The sequence below is a fragment of the Prionailurus bengalensis genome, chromosome F2, assembly GCF_016509475.1.
Source record: "Prionailurus bengalensis isolate Pbe53 chromosome F2, Fcat_Pben_1.1_paternal_pri, whole genome shotgun sequence".
NCBI classification, from domain to species: Eukaryota; Metazoa; Chordata; class Mammalia; order Carnivora; family Felidae; genus Prionailurus; species Prionailurus bengalensis.
Genome location: NC_057353.1, coordinates 4,464,396 through 4,483,197, shown reverse-complemented (window position 1 = coordinate 4,483,197; position 18,802 = coordinate 4,464,396). Strand labels below are relative to the sequence as shown.

The window sequence follows — 18,802 nt, the reverse complement described above, 5'->3', positions numbered from 1 at the left end:
CTATGCATCAGCACTCCCGTATCCCTCGGGTAAATTCCTAGCAGTGCTATTGCTGGGTCATAGGGTAGTTCTATTTTTAATTTTTTGAGGAACCTCCACACTGTTTTCCAGAGTGGTTACACTTTCAAACAGTTCTACTATGAACTTCCCTTGGCTATTGTGGTCATTTTCTCAGCATGTTGATTTCTCTGTTTTTGCTACTCTATTCTATAATGTAGTGAGGTCATAGACATTTACTTAACATCCTTAGCTCTTTGGGTGAGAAGTTACTGCTGATCTCACTGTGGGGTAAATTATGGCACAAAAATACTATTGCAGAAAACCAGCCATGAAAATAGCAGATTGGTAAGGAGGGAAACCATTCTTCTAGAAGTCAGAAATAAATACTCTTTTTCAAGTTTTCACTGTGTGAAGATTTAGTAGGGCTAATGTAGGGGAAAAAAGACTTTGTTTTTGCAAAAGGTATATTTTGTAACTACAAAGAGTGTAATGTGCTCATTCATTCGCCTCTTTGTTGAACCAAATTACATTTCAGTGGCCACGTGCAGTGGCAGGCACAGAAATTGCGGGCTGTGTTCCACGTGCTTCCAGAATAGTAGCTAAGGAAGGGGGAAAGGTACACTGAGGGCATGGTTGAGCTTTCCTTTTTCTTTTCTTCTTCTTCATTTTTTTTAGCGATACACATATAAGTATTTGTCTTTGACTTCTTTCACTCAGCGTATGCCTTCAAGGTCCATCCACGTTGCAAATGCAAGATTTCCCTCTTTGCTTATGACTCAATAATATTTCATGGTATATACCACATTTAAAAAATCTGCTCATCCACTCACGGACCATTAAGTTGCTTCTGTGTCTCAGCTATTCTAAATAATGCTGCAGTGAACATGAGAGCACACATATCTTTTCCAATTAATGGTTTGTTTCCTTCAGATAAATACCCACAAGTGGAATTGTTGGATTATGTGGTAGTTCTATTTTTATTTTTTGAGGACCTTCCATACTGTTTTCCATAGTAGCTGTACCAGTTTGCAATCCCATCAACAGTGCACCAGGGTTCCCTTTTCTTTACATCTTTGCCAACACTGTTGTTTCTTACTTTTTTTTTTTTAATAACAACCATTTTAACAGGTGTGAGTTGATGTCTCACTCTATTTTTGATTTGCATTTCCTTGAGAACTAAGGATATTGAGCACCTCTTCGTGTACTAATTGGCCATTTCCATGTCTTCCTTGGGAAAATATCTATTCAGATTCTCTGCCCATTTTTTAGTTGGACTGTTTATTATTAATATTATTATTATTATTACTTTGCTATTGAGTTGTAGTTACACACATATATATATATGTTAGTTATATATATAATTAGCTTATATATTTTATTAACCCCTTATCAGAAATAGACTTGAAACTATTTTCTTCCATTCAGTGAGTTGCCTTTTCATTTTGTTGATGGTTTCCAATGCTGTACATAAGCTTTTTAGTTTGCTGTATCCCACTTACTTGGTTTTGCATTTGTTGTCTTGCTTTTGATTTCAAATTCAAAAAAATTTACCACCATGACCAATGTCAAGGATCTCACTGTCTATGTTATTTTTCTAGGAGTTATTTTTATTTTTATTTAAATTCTAGTTAAACATGCAGTGCAGTGTTGGTTTCAGGAGTAGAATTCAGTGATTCATCATTTACATACAACACCCAGTGCTCATCACAAGTGCCTTTCTTAGTACCCATAACCCATCTAACCCATCTCCCACCCTCCTCCTTCTATCAACCCTTAGTTTGTTCTCTATCATTTAGAGTCTCTTATGGTTTGTTACCCTTCTCTCACTTTTTAATTTTTTCTTCCTTCCCATATATTCACCTGTTTTGTTTCTTAAATTCCACACATAAGTGAAATCATATGGTATTTGTCTTTCCCTGACTTATTTTGCTTAGCATCATATACTCTAGCTCCAGCCACGTCATTGCAAATGGCAATATTCCATTCTTTTTGATGGCTGAGTAATATGCCACTGTATAAATATGCCACGTCTTCTTTATCCATTCATCAGTCAGTGGACATTTGGGCTCATTCCACAGTTTGGCTGTTGTTGGTAATGCTGCTATAAACACTGGGGTGCCTGTGCCCCTTTGAATCTGTATTTTTGTATCCTTCGGATAAATACCTAGTGGTGCAGTTGCTGGATCGTAGGGGAGTTCCATTTTTAACTTTTTGAGGAACCTCCATACTGTTTCCCAGAGTGGCTGCACCAGTTTGCATTCCCATCAAAAGTGTAAAGGGCTCTTTTCCTCCACATCCTCACCAAGACCTGTTGTTTCTTGTGTTGTTAATTTTAGTCTGATGGGTGTGAGGTGGTGTCTCATTGTGGTTTTCATTTGTATTTCCCTGATGATGAGTGATGTTGAGCATCATTTCGTGTGTCTGTTAGCCATCTGGATGTCTTCTTTGGAAAAATATCTATTCATGTCTTCTACCTATTTCTTAACAGGATTATTTGTTTTTTGGGTGTTGAGTTTGATAAGTTCTTTATACATTTTGGGCACTAACCCTTTTAATTTTATTGATTGTTTTCTTCACTGTGCAGAAGGTTTAATTTTGATGAAGTCCTGATAGTTTCTTTTTGCTTTTGTTTCCCTCGCCTCTGGCGATGTGTCTAGTAAGAGGTTGCTGAGGCCAAGGTCAAAGAAGTTGCTGCCTATGTTCTCCTCTAGGATTTTGATGGTTTCCTGTCCCACATTTAGATCTTTCATTCATTTTGAATTTACGTTTGTGTATAAGAAAGTGGTCCAATTTCAAACTTCTACATATTGCCATCCAGTTTCCCCAACACAATTTGTTGAAGAGCCTTTTTTTTTTGGATATTCTTTCCTATTTTGTTGAAGATTAGTTGACCCTATAGTTGTGGGTACATTTTGGGTTTTTTTTTTATGCTGATCCATTGATCTGTGTTTCTGTTTTTGTGCTAGTATCATACTGTCTTAATGACTATAGCTTTGTAGTATAGCTTGAAGTCTGGAATCATGATGCCTCTAGATTCACTTTTATTTTTCAGGGTTGCTTTGGCTATCCAGGGTATTTTTTGGTTCCATCAAATTTTAGGATTATTTGTTCCAGCTCTGTGAAAAATGCTGATGGTATTTTTATAGAGCTTGCATTAAATGTGTAGATTGCTTTGGGTAGTATCGACATTTTACCAATGTTTGTTCTTCCTGTCCATGAGCACAGAATGCTTTTCCATTTCTTTGTGTTCTCTTCAATTTGTTTCATAAGTGTTCCATAGTGTTCAGAGTACAGATCATTTATCTCTTTGGTTAGGTTTATTCCTAGGTATCTTATTGTTTTTGATGCAATTGCAAGTGGGATCAATTCCTTGACTTCTTTTTCTGCTGCTTCATTATTTGTGTATAGAAATACAACAGATTTCTGTACATTGATTTTGTATCTTGAGACTTTGCTGAGTTCATGTGTCAGTTCTAACAATTTTTTTGGGGGGGTCTTTCAGGTTTTCTACATTAGAGCATCATGTTGTCTGAAAATAATGAAAATTTGGCTTCTTCCTTGGAAGAAGCATCCTTTTGGATGCTTTTTATTTCATTTTGGTGTCTGCCTGCTGAGGCTGAAACTTCTAGTACTATATTAAATAGTAATGGTGAGAGTGGGCATCCTTGTGTTGTTCCTGACCATAGGGGAAAAGCTCTCAGTTTTTCCCCATTGAGGATGGTATTAACTGTGGGTTTTTCATATATGCCCTTTATGATGTTGAGGTATGTTTTGTCTATCCCTAGTTTGTTGAGGTCTTTTTTTTTTTTAATCAAGAATGGATGCTGTATTTTGTCCAGTGTTTTTGTTTTCCTGTATCTATTGAGAGGATCATGTGATTCTTATGCTTTCTTTTTTTGATGTGGTATATCACATTGATTTGTGAATAATGAACCAGCCCTGTAGCCCAGAAATAAATCCCACTTGATTGTGGTGAATAGTTCTTTTAATGTACTGATGAATTCAATTTGCTGGTATCTTGAGAATTTTTTCATCCCTGTTCATCAGGGATATTGGCCTGCAATTCTCCTTTTTAGTGGGGTCTTTATCTGGTTTTGGAAACAAGGTATTGCTGGCCTCATAGAATGATTTGGAAGTTTTCTGTCCATTTCAATTTCTTTGAGGAGAATAGGTATTAACTCTTTAAATGTTTGGTAGAATTCCCCTGGGAAGCCATCTGGCTCTGGACTTTTATTTGTTGGGAGATATTTGATTATTGCTTCAATTTCTTTGCTGGTTATGGGTCTATTCAGATTTTCTATTTCTTCCTATTTCAGTTTTGATAGTTTCTATGTTTCTAGGGATTTGTCCATTTCTTCCAGGTTGCGCAGTTTGTTGGCATATAGTTTTTCATAATGTTCCCTTATAATTGCTTGTATTTCTGTGGTGTTGGTTGTGATCTCTCCTGTTTCGCTAGTGGTTTTATTTATTTAGGAAATTTCTCTTTTCTTTTTGATAAGTCTGTCTAGGGATATACCAATTTTATTAATTCTTTCAGAGAACCAGCTCTTAGTTTCATTGAGCTATTCTACTGTGTTTTTTGTTTACTTGTTCCTATACCATTTATTTCTGCTCTAATCTTTATTACTTTCCTACTTTTGCTGGCTTTAGGCTTTATCTGCTGTTTCTTTTCTAACTGTGTTAGGTGTAAGAGTAGGTTGTGTGTCTGAGATGTTTCTTGCTTCTTGCTGTTGGCCTGTGTTGCAGTATACTTCCCTTGAGGACCACCTCTGGTGCATCCCAAACCTTTTGAACTGTTGTGTTTTCATTTTCATTTTCTTCCATGTACTTTTTAAAATTTCTTACCTAATTTCCTGTTTAACCCATTCATATTTTTTTAATTTTTAAAAAATGTTTATTTTTTTATTTGAGAGAGAGGGAGAGAGAGAGAAAATAAGCAGGGGAGGAGCAGAGAGAAAGAGAGACAGAATCCCAAGCAGGCTCCACACCATCAGTGCAGAACTCATAAACTGTGAGATCATGACCTGAGCTGAGATCAAGAGGCAGATGCTTAACTGACTGTGCCACCCAGATGTACCCTCATTCATTCACAGTAGGGTGTTCATACCCTCATTCATACCCTCATTCATCATAGTAGGATGTTTTTAACCCCATGTATTTGTGGTCTTTCCAAATTTTTTCTTGTGGTTGATTTCAAGTTTCATAGCGTTGTGGTCTAAAGATATGCATGGTATGATCGCAGTCTTTTTGCACCTGTTGTGGCCTGATTTGTGACCCAGAGTATGATCTGTTTTGGAGAATGTTCCATGTGCACTCAAAAAGAATGTGTATTCTGCTGCTTTAGGATAAAATGTTCTGAGGATATCTGTTAAGTTCATCTGGTCCAGTATGTCATTCAAAGCCATTGTTTCCTTGTTGATTTTCGGTTTAGATGGTCTGTCCGTTGCAGTAAGTGAGGTATTAAAGTCCCCTATACTACTGTATTATTATCAATGAGTTTCTTTATATTTGTTATTAATTGATTTATATTTTTGGGTGTTCCAAGTTGGCATAAATATGTGTAATTGTTACATATTCTTGATGTCAGATCCCGTAATTATGATATAGGCCCTTCTTCATCTCTTGTTACAGTTTTGGTTTAACGTCTAGTTTGTCTGATATAAGAGTGGCTACTCCAGCTTTCTTTTGACATCCAACCGCATGATAGATGGTTCTCTATCCCCTCACTTTCCATCTGCAGTTGTCTTTAGGTCTAAAATGAGTCTCGTTGAGAGCACATAAATGTGTCTTGTGGTTGTTTGTTTGTTTGTTTGTTTTATCCAGTCTGATATCCTGTGTCTTTTGATTGGAGCATTTGGTCCATTTACATTCAGAGTAATTATTGAAAGATACAAATTTAGTGTCATTGTGTTACCTGTAAAGTTTGTTGTTTCTGGTGCTGTTCTCTTTTCCTTTCTAGTCTTTGTTGCTTTTGCTCTGTTAATCCCCAGGAAGTCCTCCTTAATATTTCTTGCAGGGATAGTTTAGTGGTTATAAGCTCCTTTAGTTTTTGTTTGTCTGGGAAACTCTTTATCTCTCCTATTCTGAATGACAGTCTTGCTGGATAAAGTATTCTTGGCTGCATATTTTTCCCATTCATCACATTGAATATATCATGCCATTCCCTTCTGGCCTGGCCAAGTTTCTGTGGGCACATCTGCTCTGAACCTGATTTGTCTTCCCTTGTAGGGTAAGGGCTTTTTTTCCCTTGCTGTTTTCAGGATTCTCTCCTTGTCTGTGTATTTTGTGTCTTCAACTGTCATATGCCTTGGTGATGGCCATTTTTTGTTGAATGCAATGGTTGTTCTGTGTGCTTCTTTGATTTTGATGTCTTTGTCCTTCCGCAGATTAGGGAAGTTTTCACCTGTAATTTGCTCACATAAACCTTCTGTCCCCCTTTCTCCCTTTTTATCTTTGGGACCCAAGGGATATTATTTTAATATGTTTTTATAAGTTGCTGAGTTCCCTAAGTCTGTTTTCATGATCTATTACCTTTTTCCCTCTCTTCTTTTCATCTTCATTATTTTTCATAGTTTTATCTTCTATATCGCTGATTCACTCCTCTGTCCATCCTTCTTGTTATGGCATCCATTCACATGTTATAGTTCAGTTAGTGTTTTTAATTTTTGCTTGACTAGATTTTAGTTCTTTTATCCCTGCAGTAAGAGATTCTCTAGTGTCTTATGCTTCTATCAAGCCCAGCTAGCATCCTTATAATTGTTTTAAATTTTAGTTCAGATATCTTAATTATATCTGTATTGACTAAATCCCTGGCAGTCTTTTCTTCCTGTTCTTTCTTTTGGGATGAAGTCCCCATCTTGTCCTTTTGGAGGTCAAAAATAAATACATAAATAAAATAAGAAGGAAGCTAGTTCCTACATATGTTTTAGTCTTCTTGCTAGGAGAAGCTTGATAGAAAAATAAAAAGCTAAAAACTTAGTTATAAAAAATAAAATAAATGGGGCACCTGGGTGGCTTAGTCGGTGGGGCGACGGACTTCAGCCCAGGTCATGATCTCACAGTTTGTGAGTTCGAGCCTCGCGCCAGGCTCTGTGCTGACAGCCCGGAGCCTGGAGCCTGCTTCGGATTCTGTGTCTCCACCTCTCTCTGCCCCTCCCATGCTCATGCTCTGTGTCTCTCTGTCTCTCAATAATAAATAAAACGTTAAAAAAATAATAAAATAAATGCAATTTAAAAATTACTCTTTCTTTATCCAAATGAAAACAAACAAAACAAACAAAAACCCAAAGGAAGCCAGATCTTGTTTACCCTAAAGCTGAAGCTTTGCAGCACTCCAGGATCAGTAGACTTGATGCCTGAAGGCGTTTTGTGCTGGTCTTCTGTGGGAGGGGCCTGCTGGTCTGATTCTCAGGTGGACTTTCCCTAGTGGAGATGTGCCTTCAGGGCTGTGTGGCTTGGTGTGAGCAGCTGTGGTCTCCACTGGGTTGCACTATTTTTCTCTCACTGAGAAAATCTAAAGTCTGTCAGCTTCTCAGATAGTTCTAGGAATGAAGTGGGCAGATGTGGAGATTTGATTTCCAGTCATTTGTCTGGGCCACATAGGTCACATTTCCCAATACTCAGGCCGATTTGGTGTGTGACATCCAGGTACAAAATTTCAAGTGTCAGTGTCCAGTTTCATAGAGGGCTAACTGTCTATTCAGTTAACTGTATTTCTCTTTTCTTTTGAAAAATGGAGTTTGAATTAGAGTATGTTTTCACTAATATTTATGGAAGTTGATTTTTCATTTACTGATGCTGATATTGATATAGGCATCTGATGTGCAACTGAACTGAAACTTAACTTTTCATTTGTTTTATGTTCTAGTATTTCCTAATTTGCCTGCTATGAACCATAGGTGATTCATCCCACTATGATTATTGTTGTTGTTATTATTAAATACTCTGTCTCAATATTTATGCTAAGGATGCAAACTTTTTGCCTGTGTATGCAAAGATGACTTAGACATATTTCCTGCTCTTAAGGAGCTCCCAATTTAGCTGTGTTGGGTGGGCAGCAGAGACACTGTAATTAAAAAATTACCATGTTGTATTTAAAATGTTGTAATAACAGAATATATACTGATGATGGTAATGTTACAACTACTAGCACTTACCACATTCTAGGCACTGTTCTTTTTTTTTTTTTTTTTAATGTTTATTTACTTTTGAGAGGGGGAATGAGAGAGAGAGAGAGAACAGGGGAGGGGCAGAAGAGAGGGAGACACAGGGTTGGAAACAGGCTCCTGGCTCTGAGCTGTCAGCACAGAGCCCGAAGTGGGGTTCAAACCCACGAACCATGAGATCATGACCAGAGCCGAAGTCGGACGCTTAAACCGACTGAGCCACCCAGGCGCCTCTCTAGGCACTATTCTAAATAATTTGTATGAATTATGATATTTACTACAATGGGCTGAGTATCATTGTCCACATTTTATGATGAGGAACCGCTGAGAAAGTATGGGCTTTTTCAAGGTCACAAGGCTGGGGAGTGGTCATGACCAAATTCAGTGTGCTTCCGAATTCTGAGGCCTGCACTTTTAACTATAACACTAAATTGCCTCCCACTGCAAAGGCCTCAGAGGAACACATAGGATCCCAAAAAGTGGTTATGAAGGCATGCATTCCTGAGGAAATGAAAAATGGATTTGGAGGCCGATCTCAGCATTGCAGTGTGGAAGCCAGTCTGGGCATTGATGGTGAGGGACACCCAAGTAGAGAGCACAGATGACAGCTGCTATCACTGGCTGTGCCTCCTTCTGACTGACTCGGAGGCTGCTGCAAGGGTGATGCCTTCAACCTTATCATGGAGGTGATATTTACATGTTGTCTTGGAAGGGACTTGAGCATGTGACAAAGAAGAGAGGGAAGGGCATTCCAAATACAAGAACATGTGCACACGTGTAGAGTTATGAAACAATGTGACAGTGTATGATTGGAAAGTTTGGCTTGTTTCACTCCAGTGTGACTGGGGACAGGCAGCGAGCTGTGGAGCTAGGTCTGTGGCATGCAACCAGGATCAGCTTTAACCTGTGTAACAGGGCACCCGGAGAGTGGCTCTCACCCCCGACAAGTCCTGGGTCACCACATACGTGGTGGAGAACCAGGTCAGGGGAGATCTTTCGGCCTCCCCCAGAGCAAAGTAACAACCCTGTGGCCAGAAACAGGAAGGACGAACAAGATCAATGTAATCTGGGATGAAACTATAACCAAGTCTGACTTCAGCGATTCTGTAATTTTCTTTCAGACTGTGTGGCATATACCTGTCTAGCAGGGTCCAGCAGCGTTGGCCATCCCCCGAGGCATAGGGGCGTTTATTGGGACGAGCCATGCTTAACATGAAAAGAAAGGACAGAAAAAGTTGGGATGGTTGCATAGTATCAAAGTGACCTCAGTGGTGTGAATTGTGTTAAGTCATTAATTTGAAAAGTTAAATGTTATTATTTCGAAATGTATTTTCACCTCCATGGCAGAATTAGTAATGTCTTTACTTTTAAGAGGTTACACTTGAGTTTTGTGTGAAAATTCACTCAACAGCTTCTTATTCCCCCAAAGACATTACTTTATGCAATGCAGTGCGTTATCGCCTCAGAGTGAAGCTTTGCCGCTGGCTGCTGTTTTCCCACGTAAATGAGTGGGATTCAGTGAACACCTTCAGCCTGTCATCCGGTCCTTCTGAAACCGTGACATTTAGGATACATTAAACCACCTCATCTCTCGCGAAATCATTTCTTTGACACAGAAGAGAGGACTGCCCTTTAGTGACATCTGCTGGAAGAACCAGGTACATCAAGGAAGAAGAAAACCTGGAACTATTTGGTCAGGGTTTCTGTTCACTTTAAGGTTTCCAAGATAGGAACACCACGCTTCAAAATTACAATGCTTTGTTTTACATTTGGGTGCTTTTAAAAAAGTATGTGGGTAACATATCTGGACACTGGTGTTAGTGCTGACTTCCCTTGGACTGGTTTACACCTTCTGTTGACGTTATCAACTGTTGGCTCATTTGTGCACGTGAGGGGTATTTGTTAATTCTAACCATGTAAATCCCTGAAAGAGAGAAAGGATTTAAGTGGAATACTAACTGCCCTGTCTGAGGAGAGTGGGAATTCAGTTTAGGATAACGAGGTGGAAATTATACTAAGATGAAAATGAAGAAACCTGTTTTTTTGATACAGCCTCTGGTCATCAGTGGCTGGCAGATGATGAATGTTGATGAATGTGCCCTTCCTTTGTCCTGGGCCCAGTTTACTCAGCACAAGTTTAAGGTAAGGTGGGAGCCTGGAGACAGCACCTACTTTGTAAGCAGACACGCTTGGAGTGATTCCCCATGGCTACTTGCTTTGCTTTGAGGTGAATGAAATGTTTGGAATGAAATCAACATATTAATACCTGTCTCCAAAAGGTAGTGTTGAACTTTAGCCAGGATGAATATGTGAGTACGTTCCACTTCTCTCCTCTCCCCTTTACTTTTCTCTCTTGTCTTGTACGTAAAGTCAGAGGTTGGACTAATTAATCTGTAAGACAACTTCTTTTTAAAATGTTCTTTAAGATTTTATAGCAGTACTTGTTTGTTGTAAGAAACTGGGACAGTAGAGAAAAGTACAGCCTAATTCTTTATGTTTGTGTGTGTGTGTGTGTGTGTGTGTGTGTGTGTGTCTAGCTTCCAATTTTAACATTCTGTGAGCACCTTATGGCTCTCAGTGCTTTAAGACCCATTGCTTAATTGATTTCCTCATCCCGGGGATTTTGTGAACAAGTGTAGTGGAAAAAGCTTCAGTCCAGCTTGGCTTAATTAATAGTTTGAGAGGGGACTGCAATCCATTTCTGGAAAATAGTGCAGAGCTGGGCTGGAAATTTCACTGAAGAGCAAAGTGAAGCAGCTAGATTGAGGAAGCATTATTAGATTGTTCTAGTATCTTCTTTGAAGTCTTCATAGTATTCTGACATATGTTTAGGCACTTTAGCCATTACTGGAGATATGTCGATAAGTAGTCAACATATGAGAAACAAAAGGGAGGGGGAAATCGGAACTATCTGCCCAGCACCAAGCCTAGGCAACGTTCTTTCGCACACCACCTGCCCTTCCTTTGTTGTGCTCCTCACTGAGCCGTGTCAGTGCACTAGTGTTAGTGCTGATTTTCCCTTGAACACTGCAGCAACACCTTGTCAGGAGTGGAGGCCGCTCAGAGCCACCCTCCTCAGAGCTTTTGATATGCAGACCTGGCCCTTCAGTGACTGTGCATATTTCATGCATATTTCATGCGGGTTTGGAAGGCTTCCTTAAGCCTCCCTGGCCAGGCTTCCGAACCAGCTTTCTTACCCATGGCCCGTTTCACTCACTGACACTAGCTCCCTCCCCCTTGCAAGGGATGGCATTTGGCCAAGTGTGCCCAGGTCTTTAGAAAAGCTACACTGAATGAAGGAATGAATGGACATCATCACTTCTTACTTCGGCTGGCAGGGTGGGGGGAGGTGATGGTGGGAATATCAGGAGTCTCAGGGTTTTCTAGAGAAACTGGACAAATAGAATGAGGTCAATAAGATGTTTCTGAGAGAGAAGACCGAGAGGTTCATTTTAAGGAATTGGCTGATGCTCTTGTGGGGGCTAGCAAGACTGAATTTTGAAGAGCAGGCTGGCAGGCTGGAGACCCTGGGAAGAGTTCATTTGCCGCTTGAGTCTGAGGCTGCTTGGGTGGGGGCAGCATTTCCCCTTCGTCGGGGCACTTTCATCTTTTCCCCTTAAGGCGCGTAACTGATCAGATAAGGCCCACCCACATTATGGACGGTATCTGCTGTACTCAAAGGCTACTGATTTTGGTGTTCATCACATATAAAAATATACTTTCACGGCAACATCTAGACTGGAGTTTGACCAAAATCTGGGGACCATGGCTTAGCCAAGCTGACACATAAACTACCCTTCGTATCAAGTTAACTTCAGGCCAAATAAACAGCAACAGATGACAACCTCGAGCTTTAGCTGCCTGACACTTGGGAGGCAGAAAATGAACCTGACATCAGAGAGAACCAAAGAGCTGGACTGGGTATCTATCAGGCAAGCCATGCACTGAGTGGTGTTCTCCAGCTGCTGTTTTTCAGGCCTGGAAAATGTATTTCCAGTGTAGGACAGCAGGAGAGGTGGTAGAGAGATCTCTTGCAGTCTTCCCCTCATTCCAAGGTCAGGGCAGTCTAGACCCTGTGGGTGAGGGGCGGCACCTGAGACAGCAGCTGAGAAAGGAAGACGGAGGCCCGGGCAGCTTCGGGAGCTAGGATGACACGGGGCAGAGCTGCAGGGAGCAGGGTGTGCGCATGCTCTGACTCCAGAGACAGGTGGGAGGTAGGGATGTGCGCTCCGGGCAAAGATGGCGCTGGCCAGGCCGTCCGGAGCCCTTTGGCTTCCTCCTGCCCTTCCGGGAAGCCAGCGGAGACGAGAACCTGCTTACACTGTCTCTGCAGTTTTATGCTTTTGACTTTACAGTGCCTTCGTTGCATCCCCGCCTTCAACAGGAATGCTTTTGACTCGAGTACAGATCTGCTTGATCTTTTTTTCATGAGGATAGGCTTTCTGCCAGAATGCATATTTCTCACTTAGGAGAAAACAAGTAGCACACTCAGACAGAAACCAGCCTGTGAAGTTGGTGCTCTCTGAGGTTTTGCTCTCTCAGGGCCAGATTCTTCGCTCTCGTGGCAGGAATGGGCCCCCTTAGCTCAGGCATCCGCTGTGATAAAGCCAAAGACCATCTCCAGCCCGGGCAACTGTTAGGAGGGCCCTCACCACGACGGCACCAGAAGAGCTGTGTAGCCTGGGTCTCACCTTCAAGAAGGAACTCAAATTTAGACTTTGATTTTGTCTCCTGATGACCTATGCATTCAGTCTAATGGTGTTTTCCAAGAGCATCACATTCATCTTAGGATTTCAACTAGACCACCATCTGTGGGCAATTCCAATTTTATTTTTTGTGTTTAAAGGCCTACTTGTTTAGCGTTTACAGAAAATATGCCCTGTGTTTGGCATTTATAAAATATACTGGGAACCTTGGGATCTGCACCAGGTCTGGCTTCACTGTCCCTCCGTGAGGTCTTTCTCTGGACTTTTCCACACACTGACACAGTAGAACTCCATCTAACCTGCCCGGAGGGTGTGTAATGGGTGCTGACGGGAGCGTGGTGCCCCTCATTCCCGGGAGGAACTAAATAGCAGGATTTTGAGCTATGCTAATCTGTTTGAGGCTAGTTCACGTTGCTGTCTGTCCATGCTTGTTCTCTGCCCGCTGTCTACGATGCAGAATCGTTTAAAACTCTTTTTGAAGAAGAATCTTCTGGACTGAATTTGAACTAAAACCCGTCTCTCGTTGGTTAGAAACATGGATTCCAAATCTCTCACCATAAAAATCATGAAACCTTTCTTCCCAGCCTTAGCAGCTTGAGCCGGGGGTGGGCCAGGGAGACAGACAGACAGACTCATGTTTAACCACTGCCAGGAAGCACATGTGCTCAGCTTTCATACTGGTGCATTTCCTAGAATTGCTTCTAAATTGAATTGCAGTGAACAATAAATGGGAGGAAAATTGGGCTAAGTAATGATTATTTTTTGAATATTATTTAATCAATATTACATATATCATAAAGGGATAAATTGTGCAGGATATATAATAATTCAACTTTTACTCTATGCAAATGGTGAAAATATGCCACATGTTATGCTAAGGGGAGTTTTATATAAAGGACAAATTTTGTGTGGGTGAAATTGTAGTGACCCGTCTTGAACAAAGTAGAGGCAGTATGGGAAGATGAATTATGTTTTTGGATAAATTTATTTACCCAGAGAGCAGAATAATCCAAATTTGGTGATCATTTAAATTCAAATGATCTTCTAGTATAATTTCATTAAAAAATGTGGTAAATATTACTTTAAGCAATTCATTGTGCAATGCCCCGTAAGCAATCTTAAAATGCAACAATTAAAATTATCAAGGGAAGTCTTTGCTTAGAATTTTAGTTTATAACATACCTAATTATACAAGTTTATGTAGTAGAATATACTAGCAAAGAACGACAGGTGTGAACATGTTAACTTTGGTGCATTTGAATATGTCTCATGGGAATTCAAGTGAATGTGGAGAAAATCCTTGGGGCTCTGAGTGTGCTTTGCTCCTCTGGAAGAGGTTTCCTGTGGCTGCCTGAGCGGTGAGAACTGTGGGTGGTGTATCTCACGCTTCCCCGAGTAACCCTTGGGACAGCGGACACCTCGCCACACAATTCTTGTGGCAGGAGACCTTAGTTTTGTTTGCTAGTGAAGACTGGAGGGATTTTGGTAGCCAACACATCTAGCACCTTGACTTTCAAATCAAGCCAGTGAAAAGTTAGGTTTGCATTTTGGTGATTAGTTCAAACATCTTTTATCGTTATTTTTAATTACTTATATTACTGCTATGGCATCTAAGTGAAAATAAATTGGGAATTGGTATCATTGTGTATACCCTATGATCTAGCAATCCTATTCTAAATACGTTCCAGGGAAACATTTTTTCACGTGCACAGGGAGACATGTATGAATGTTTATTGAAATATTGTTTGTAGGGGGCGCCTAGGTGGCTCAGTCCTTTAAACATCTGACTCTTGATTTCGGTTCAAGTCATGATCTCACGGTTGATGAGATTGGGCCCCACGTGGGGCTCTGCACTGACAGCCCTGAGCCTGCTTGGGATTCTCTCTCCTTTTCTCTTTGCCCCTCCCCCTCTTCCCCCCCCCCAAAAAAAAAACACAAAGAAACAAAAAAAAAACCTAAAAAAAAGAAATATTGTTTGTAAATATTGTGAGAATTTGAAAACAGTCAAAATGGCTGTTAGTAAGAGAATACATAAATGAACTGTGAAATGACATGATGATGTATTATAGGACAGTTAGGGATAAATATCTAGGTCTTTATGTGTAAATATCTAGAAAAGATGCAGTTGAGGGAGAAAAAGAGAGTTTTAAAAACTATAAAAATTTGAGGCGCCTGGGGGGCTCAGTCGGCTGGGCGTCCGACTTCGGCTCAGGTCATGATCTCGCAGTTTGTGAGTTCGAGCCCCGCATCAGGCTGTGTGCTGACCGCTCGGAGCCTGGAACCTGCTTCAGATTGTGTGTCTCCCTCTCTCTCTGCCCCTCCCCTGCTCTCGCTCTGTCTCTGTCTCAACAATAAAATAAACATTAAAATAATAATAATAAAAATAAAAACTATAAAAAATTTGATACATTTTTGTAAATTTAAAAGCACTAAATATTTTATATTTACCTATGTTTATTTTCATATTTTTATATGTATACATTTTACCTTATATTTATTCACATACCTATATATGTGTGTGTGTCTGAAAAGGAGCATCACGCTCAGAAGAGAGGTTACGTGTGGGAAGAAGGAGACATAGCTAAAATTAAGATAGTGCTTCAAAGAGACTTTTACTTTGCCCGTAATATATTTTTACATATGATTTGGGTAATCAAAATAAAAATGTGTGGAATTATGAGTAGAGCCAACGATATCAAGTGAAAACAGCTGTTGATTCTAAGTACGGGCAATAAAGATGATTCTTTTCTTATTTGTACTGTTCTGAATTTGTAAAAATGTTCAAAGCCCCAAAAAAGGAAAATGATTTACCCTTTTATATTTACTCCTTTCTTGTATTGTTAGAAGCTCAATTTGGGAGTACTATTAGGATTTATGGTTTGGTGTGAGAGGACAGTCCTTTCTGTAATTTAAAGTTCCTGTTTTGAAGGGAAACCAATGGGTCTAGGGTAATTGCATTTATATAACTTTATCTCTTATGTGTTTATAGTGAGTATTTCACATCATTTATAAAGCTTCTTTTAAAAATATAGAGCAGACACATCAAATAACAACGTATGATATTTAAGCATTGTGTTCCATCTTACAAAGAGGTGTATTCACAATGAGTTATTTTAATTGAAAGTGTTTTTAAAAATGTCACACATATTTTTTCTTTCTTGGTGTCAGGATTTAACTGAAACAGCTCCTATAAAATTGTACATAGGGGTGCCTGGGTCAGTCAGTTAAGTGTCCAACTCTTGATTTTGGCTCAGGTCATGATCTCACGGTTCATGGGATGGAGCCCCGCCTCGGAATTCTCTCCCCATCTCTCTCTGCCCCTACCCAACTCATCCTCTCTCTTTCTCTTTCTTTCAAAGTAAATAAAGTTAAAAAAAATTGTACATATTCTTCCGACATCAACTCAAGAGAAACATAAAATGATAGGATTTAAGAGGTAATTTTATAAAGATTTTTATATCAAGTATTCTAAAATAGAACTACTTTTTATGGTGGTGAAGAATTTTATTTTGAGAAATTAATTGAGGTGAAGTAGATTCTTCCTTCCTTCCTTCCTTCCTTCCTTCCTTCCTTCCTTCCTTCCTTCCTTCCTTCCTTTCTGATTGTTTGTTTTCCTGACACACTAATACTCTGTAAAAGCTTTCGGCTATGATTTCCCTTGGGTCTCACACTTCCAAACAAATTATTTCATCTTTCTACTGTGCTCCCTACATGAGTGATATAAACCAGCTCAAATAAACTTAACCAAATGACAGCTTCTTGCCTAGATACCAAAAAAATAAGGAGGCAAATTTGGTCTCGGGAATAGCTGGATGCATAGCTTTGTTTTCTTCTCCCACATTTTGGGCTGATTTGTCTCTGGCTGGTCTGGGCGCTAATAGCCCTAGGTGCTCCTTGTTCATAATCTCCGATCCCAAAGAGCATAACTCTCTTTTCTTCAGCACCAGGCGACACTCCTGAATGCCCCCAACTTGCTTTATTCTGAGTCCTCTGCTTCCCACAGGAGAAACGGTGTCCGAGGAGATGGTGATTTCAGTTGGCTGGCCTTAAACACCCTCCTGAAGGGCACCTGGTTGACACCTCCACAGGGAGTGGGTCTAGGCAGACCAGTACCTTAAGTTGGCTTCCTGTGCATAGCATTTTGTTTGTTGCTCTGTCAGACCACCAATACTTCAGATACTAAGTAATGTAATTATCGGGTTGTCATCCTCGGCCCATCTGTGCCTGCTCGGTAGGAACCACGTATTTTGTGTCCTTGTTACTTAACACAGTATGCGACACGTACTTGGCACTCAATAATTTACATGCTGCATAAAGCGATATATTAACTGATGAAAGAGAATGCTGGTTGTCTCTCTTAAACTAATTGTTTTGTTGACTTGGTTTAATACTTCCGTAGAAGGCTGTCATACTCCTGGACTATGAAGAAAAGTTAACTGTTTCATAACTTTGCCTAAACCCGCGTAATGGTGTTACGTTGAGTTGATAAGTGACATCTGATCTGTCGATGTTTTCCAAAGTACTTATGCTCAATTGGCATGTTGCCATATACAGAATTTGTTTTTGTGTCATAGGAATATGACCTAAAGGAAATGCGGTAACTGCCTTCAACACTGGGAAGAGCCCTGTAACTGGCTGCACTTGCCCGGCACCTTTGGACTAGCATACACACTGATATGCATAAGTCGCCAGAAACAACAGACTTCCCTACTGATCAGTGCCTAATGTACCTAATTCTGCCTTAGGTTTGGTCTTTAAGTGCCGTGTTTGGTTATAAAGGGAGAATTCATTTTCAAGATTCTGGAAATAATAACACCACTGGAATGTGCATATTATAATCTTCTTCCTCCTTTTTATGTTCCCAGAGACTTGAGGTTTAACAGAATACGAGAAGTTCCTGGGAGTGTCTTCAAGAAACTTAAGAATTTGAACACTCTGTGAGTACTTATCGCTTATCTGTGAGACTTGTAAAATTACGAGCTAGTTGGATTGCAATTTGCCATGAAAAGTCATTTTGAGAGTAAAGAACAGAATGGATGGGAATTAAGTTTCGCTAGCACTCTTATAATCAGAGATTCTCTGCTTCTTTCCACTGCTTATGTTTTTGTTACCTTCTGAATCTGGGAGATATTCCTACTCATCTAATTGTCCTTTGTATTCTGTTTGTTTAGAAAAGCTTCATGGACAAAGAAACTGAGAGAGTAGTGAAACAATTTGTCTGTGGGTCCCCTATCCAAAGCAATAGACATGGAATTAAAATTCATGACCTCGTGACTCCAAAGTTCTGGCTTTCACCAACATGCTACTGGATCATCTTCTTGTTTGTAATACTCTGAATATTTTTAAAATCATGTATTTAGGGGCACCTGGGTGGCTCAGTCAGTCAAGCCTCCAACTTCGGCTCAGGTCCTGATCTCAAGGTTCGTGAGCTCAAGCCCCACGTTGGACTCTGTGCTTATAGCTCAGAGCCTGGAGCCTGCTTCAGATTCTGTGTCTGTTTGTCTCTCTCTCTCTCTGACCCTTTCTCACTTGTGCTCTCTCTCTCAAAAATAAATAAATAAACATTAAAAAAAAACAGGACCAGGCCTGGGTCTGGTCTCTCGTCTATGCTTAAAAAAAAAAAAAAAAAAAAAAAAAATATATATATATATATATATATATATATAATGTATAATATATGTATATATAATACATGTATGTATATATACATATATAACATGTATATATATGTATATGTATATATATGTATATGTATATATACTATATATATTTATATGTATATACAAAATAAATATATATATATATATATATAAATCATGTATTTAGAGGAAAAGTTACAACTTCATGGCTAAGCTCTAATAAAATATTTCAATGTGTATTACCCGTATTTTTTTCACTCAACAGATATTTATATCTGCGACCAGCTTACCA

At 39.7% G+C, this 18,802-nt stretch overlaps 1 protein-coding gene across 4 annotated transcripts in view; it reads left to right on the top strand.

Annotated features, from left to right (window-relative positions):
- Positions 1 to 18,802, top strand: part of PXDNL (peroxidasin like) — a 420,511-nt gene that overhangs the window by 138,968 nt on the left and 262,741 nt on the right. For all 4 annotated transcript variants that reach the window (XM_043601047.1, XM_043601046.1, XM_043601048.1 and 1 more), the window contains exon 2: positions 17,737 to 17,808. In XM_043601047.1, coding sequence (XP_043456982.1) covers positions 17,737 to 17,808 — 72 coding nt within the window. The remainder of the gene's footprint in view (positions 1 to 17,736; positions 17,809 to 18,802) is intronic.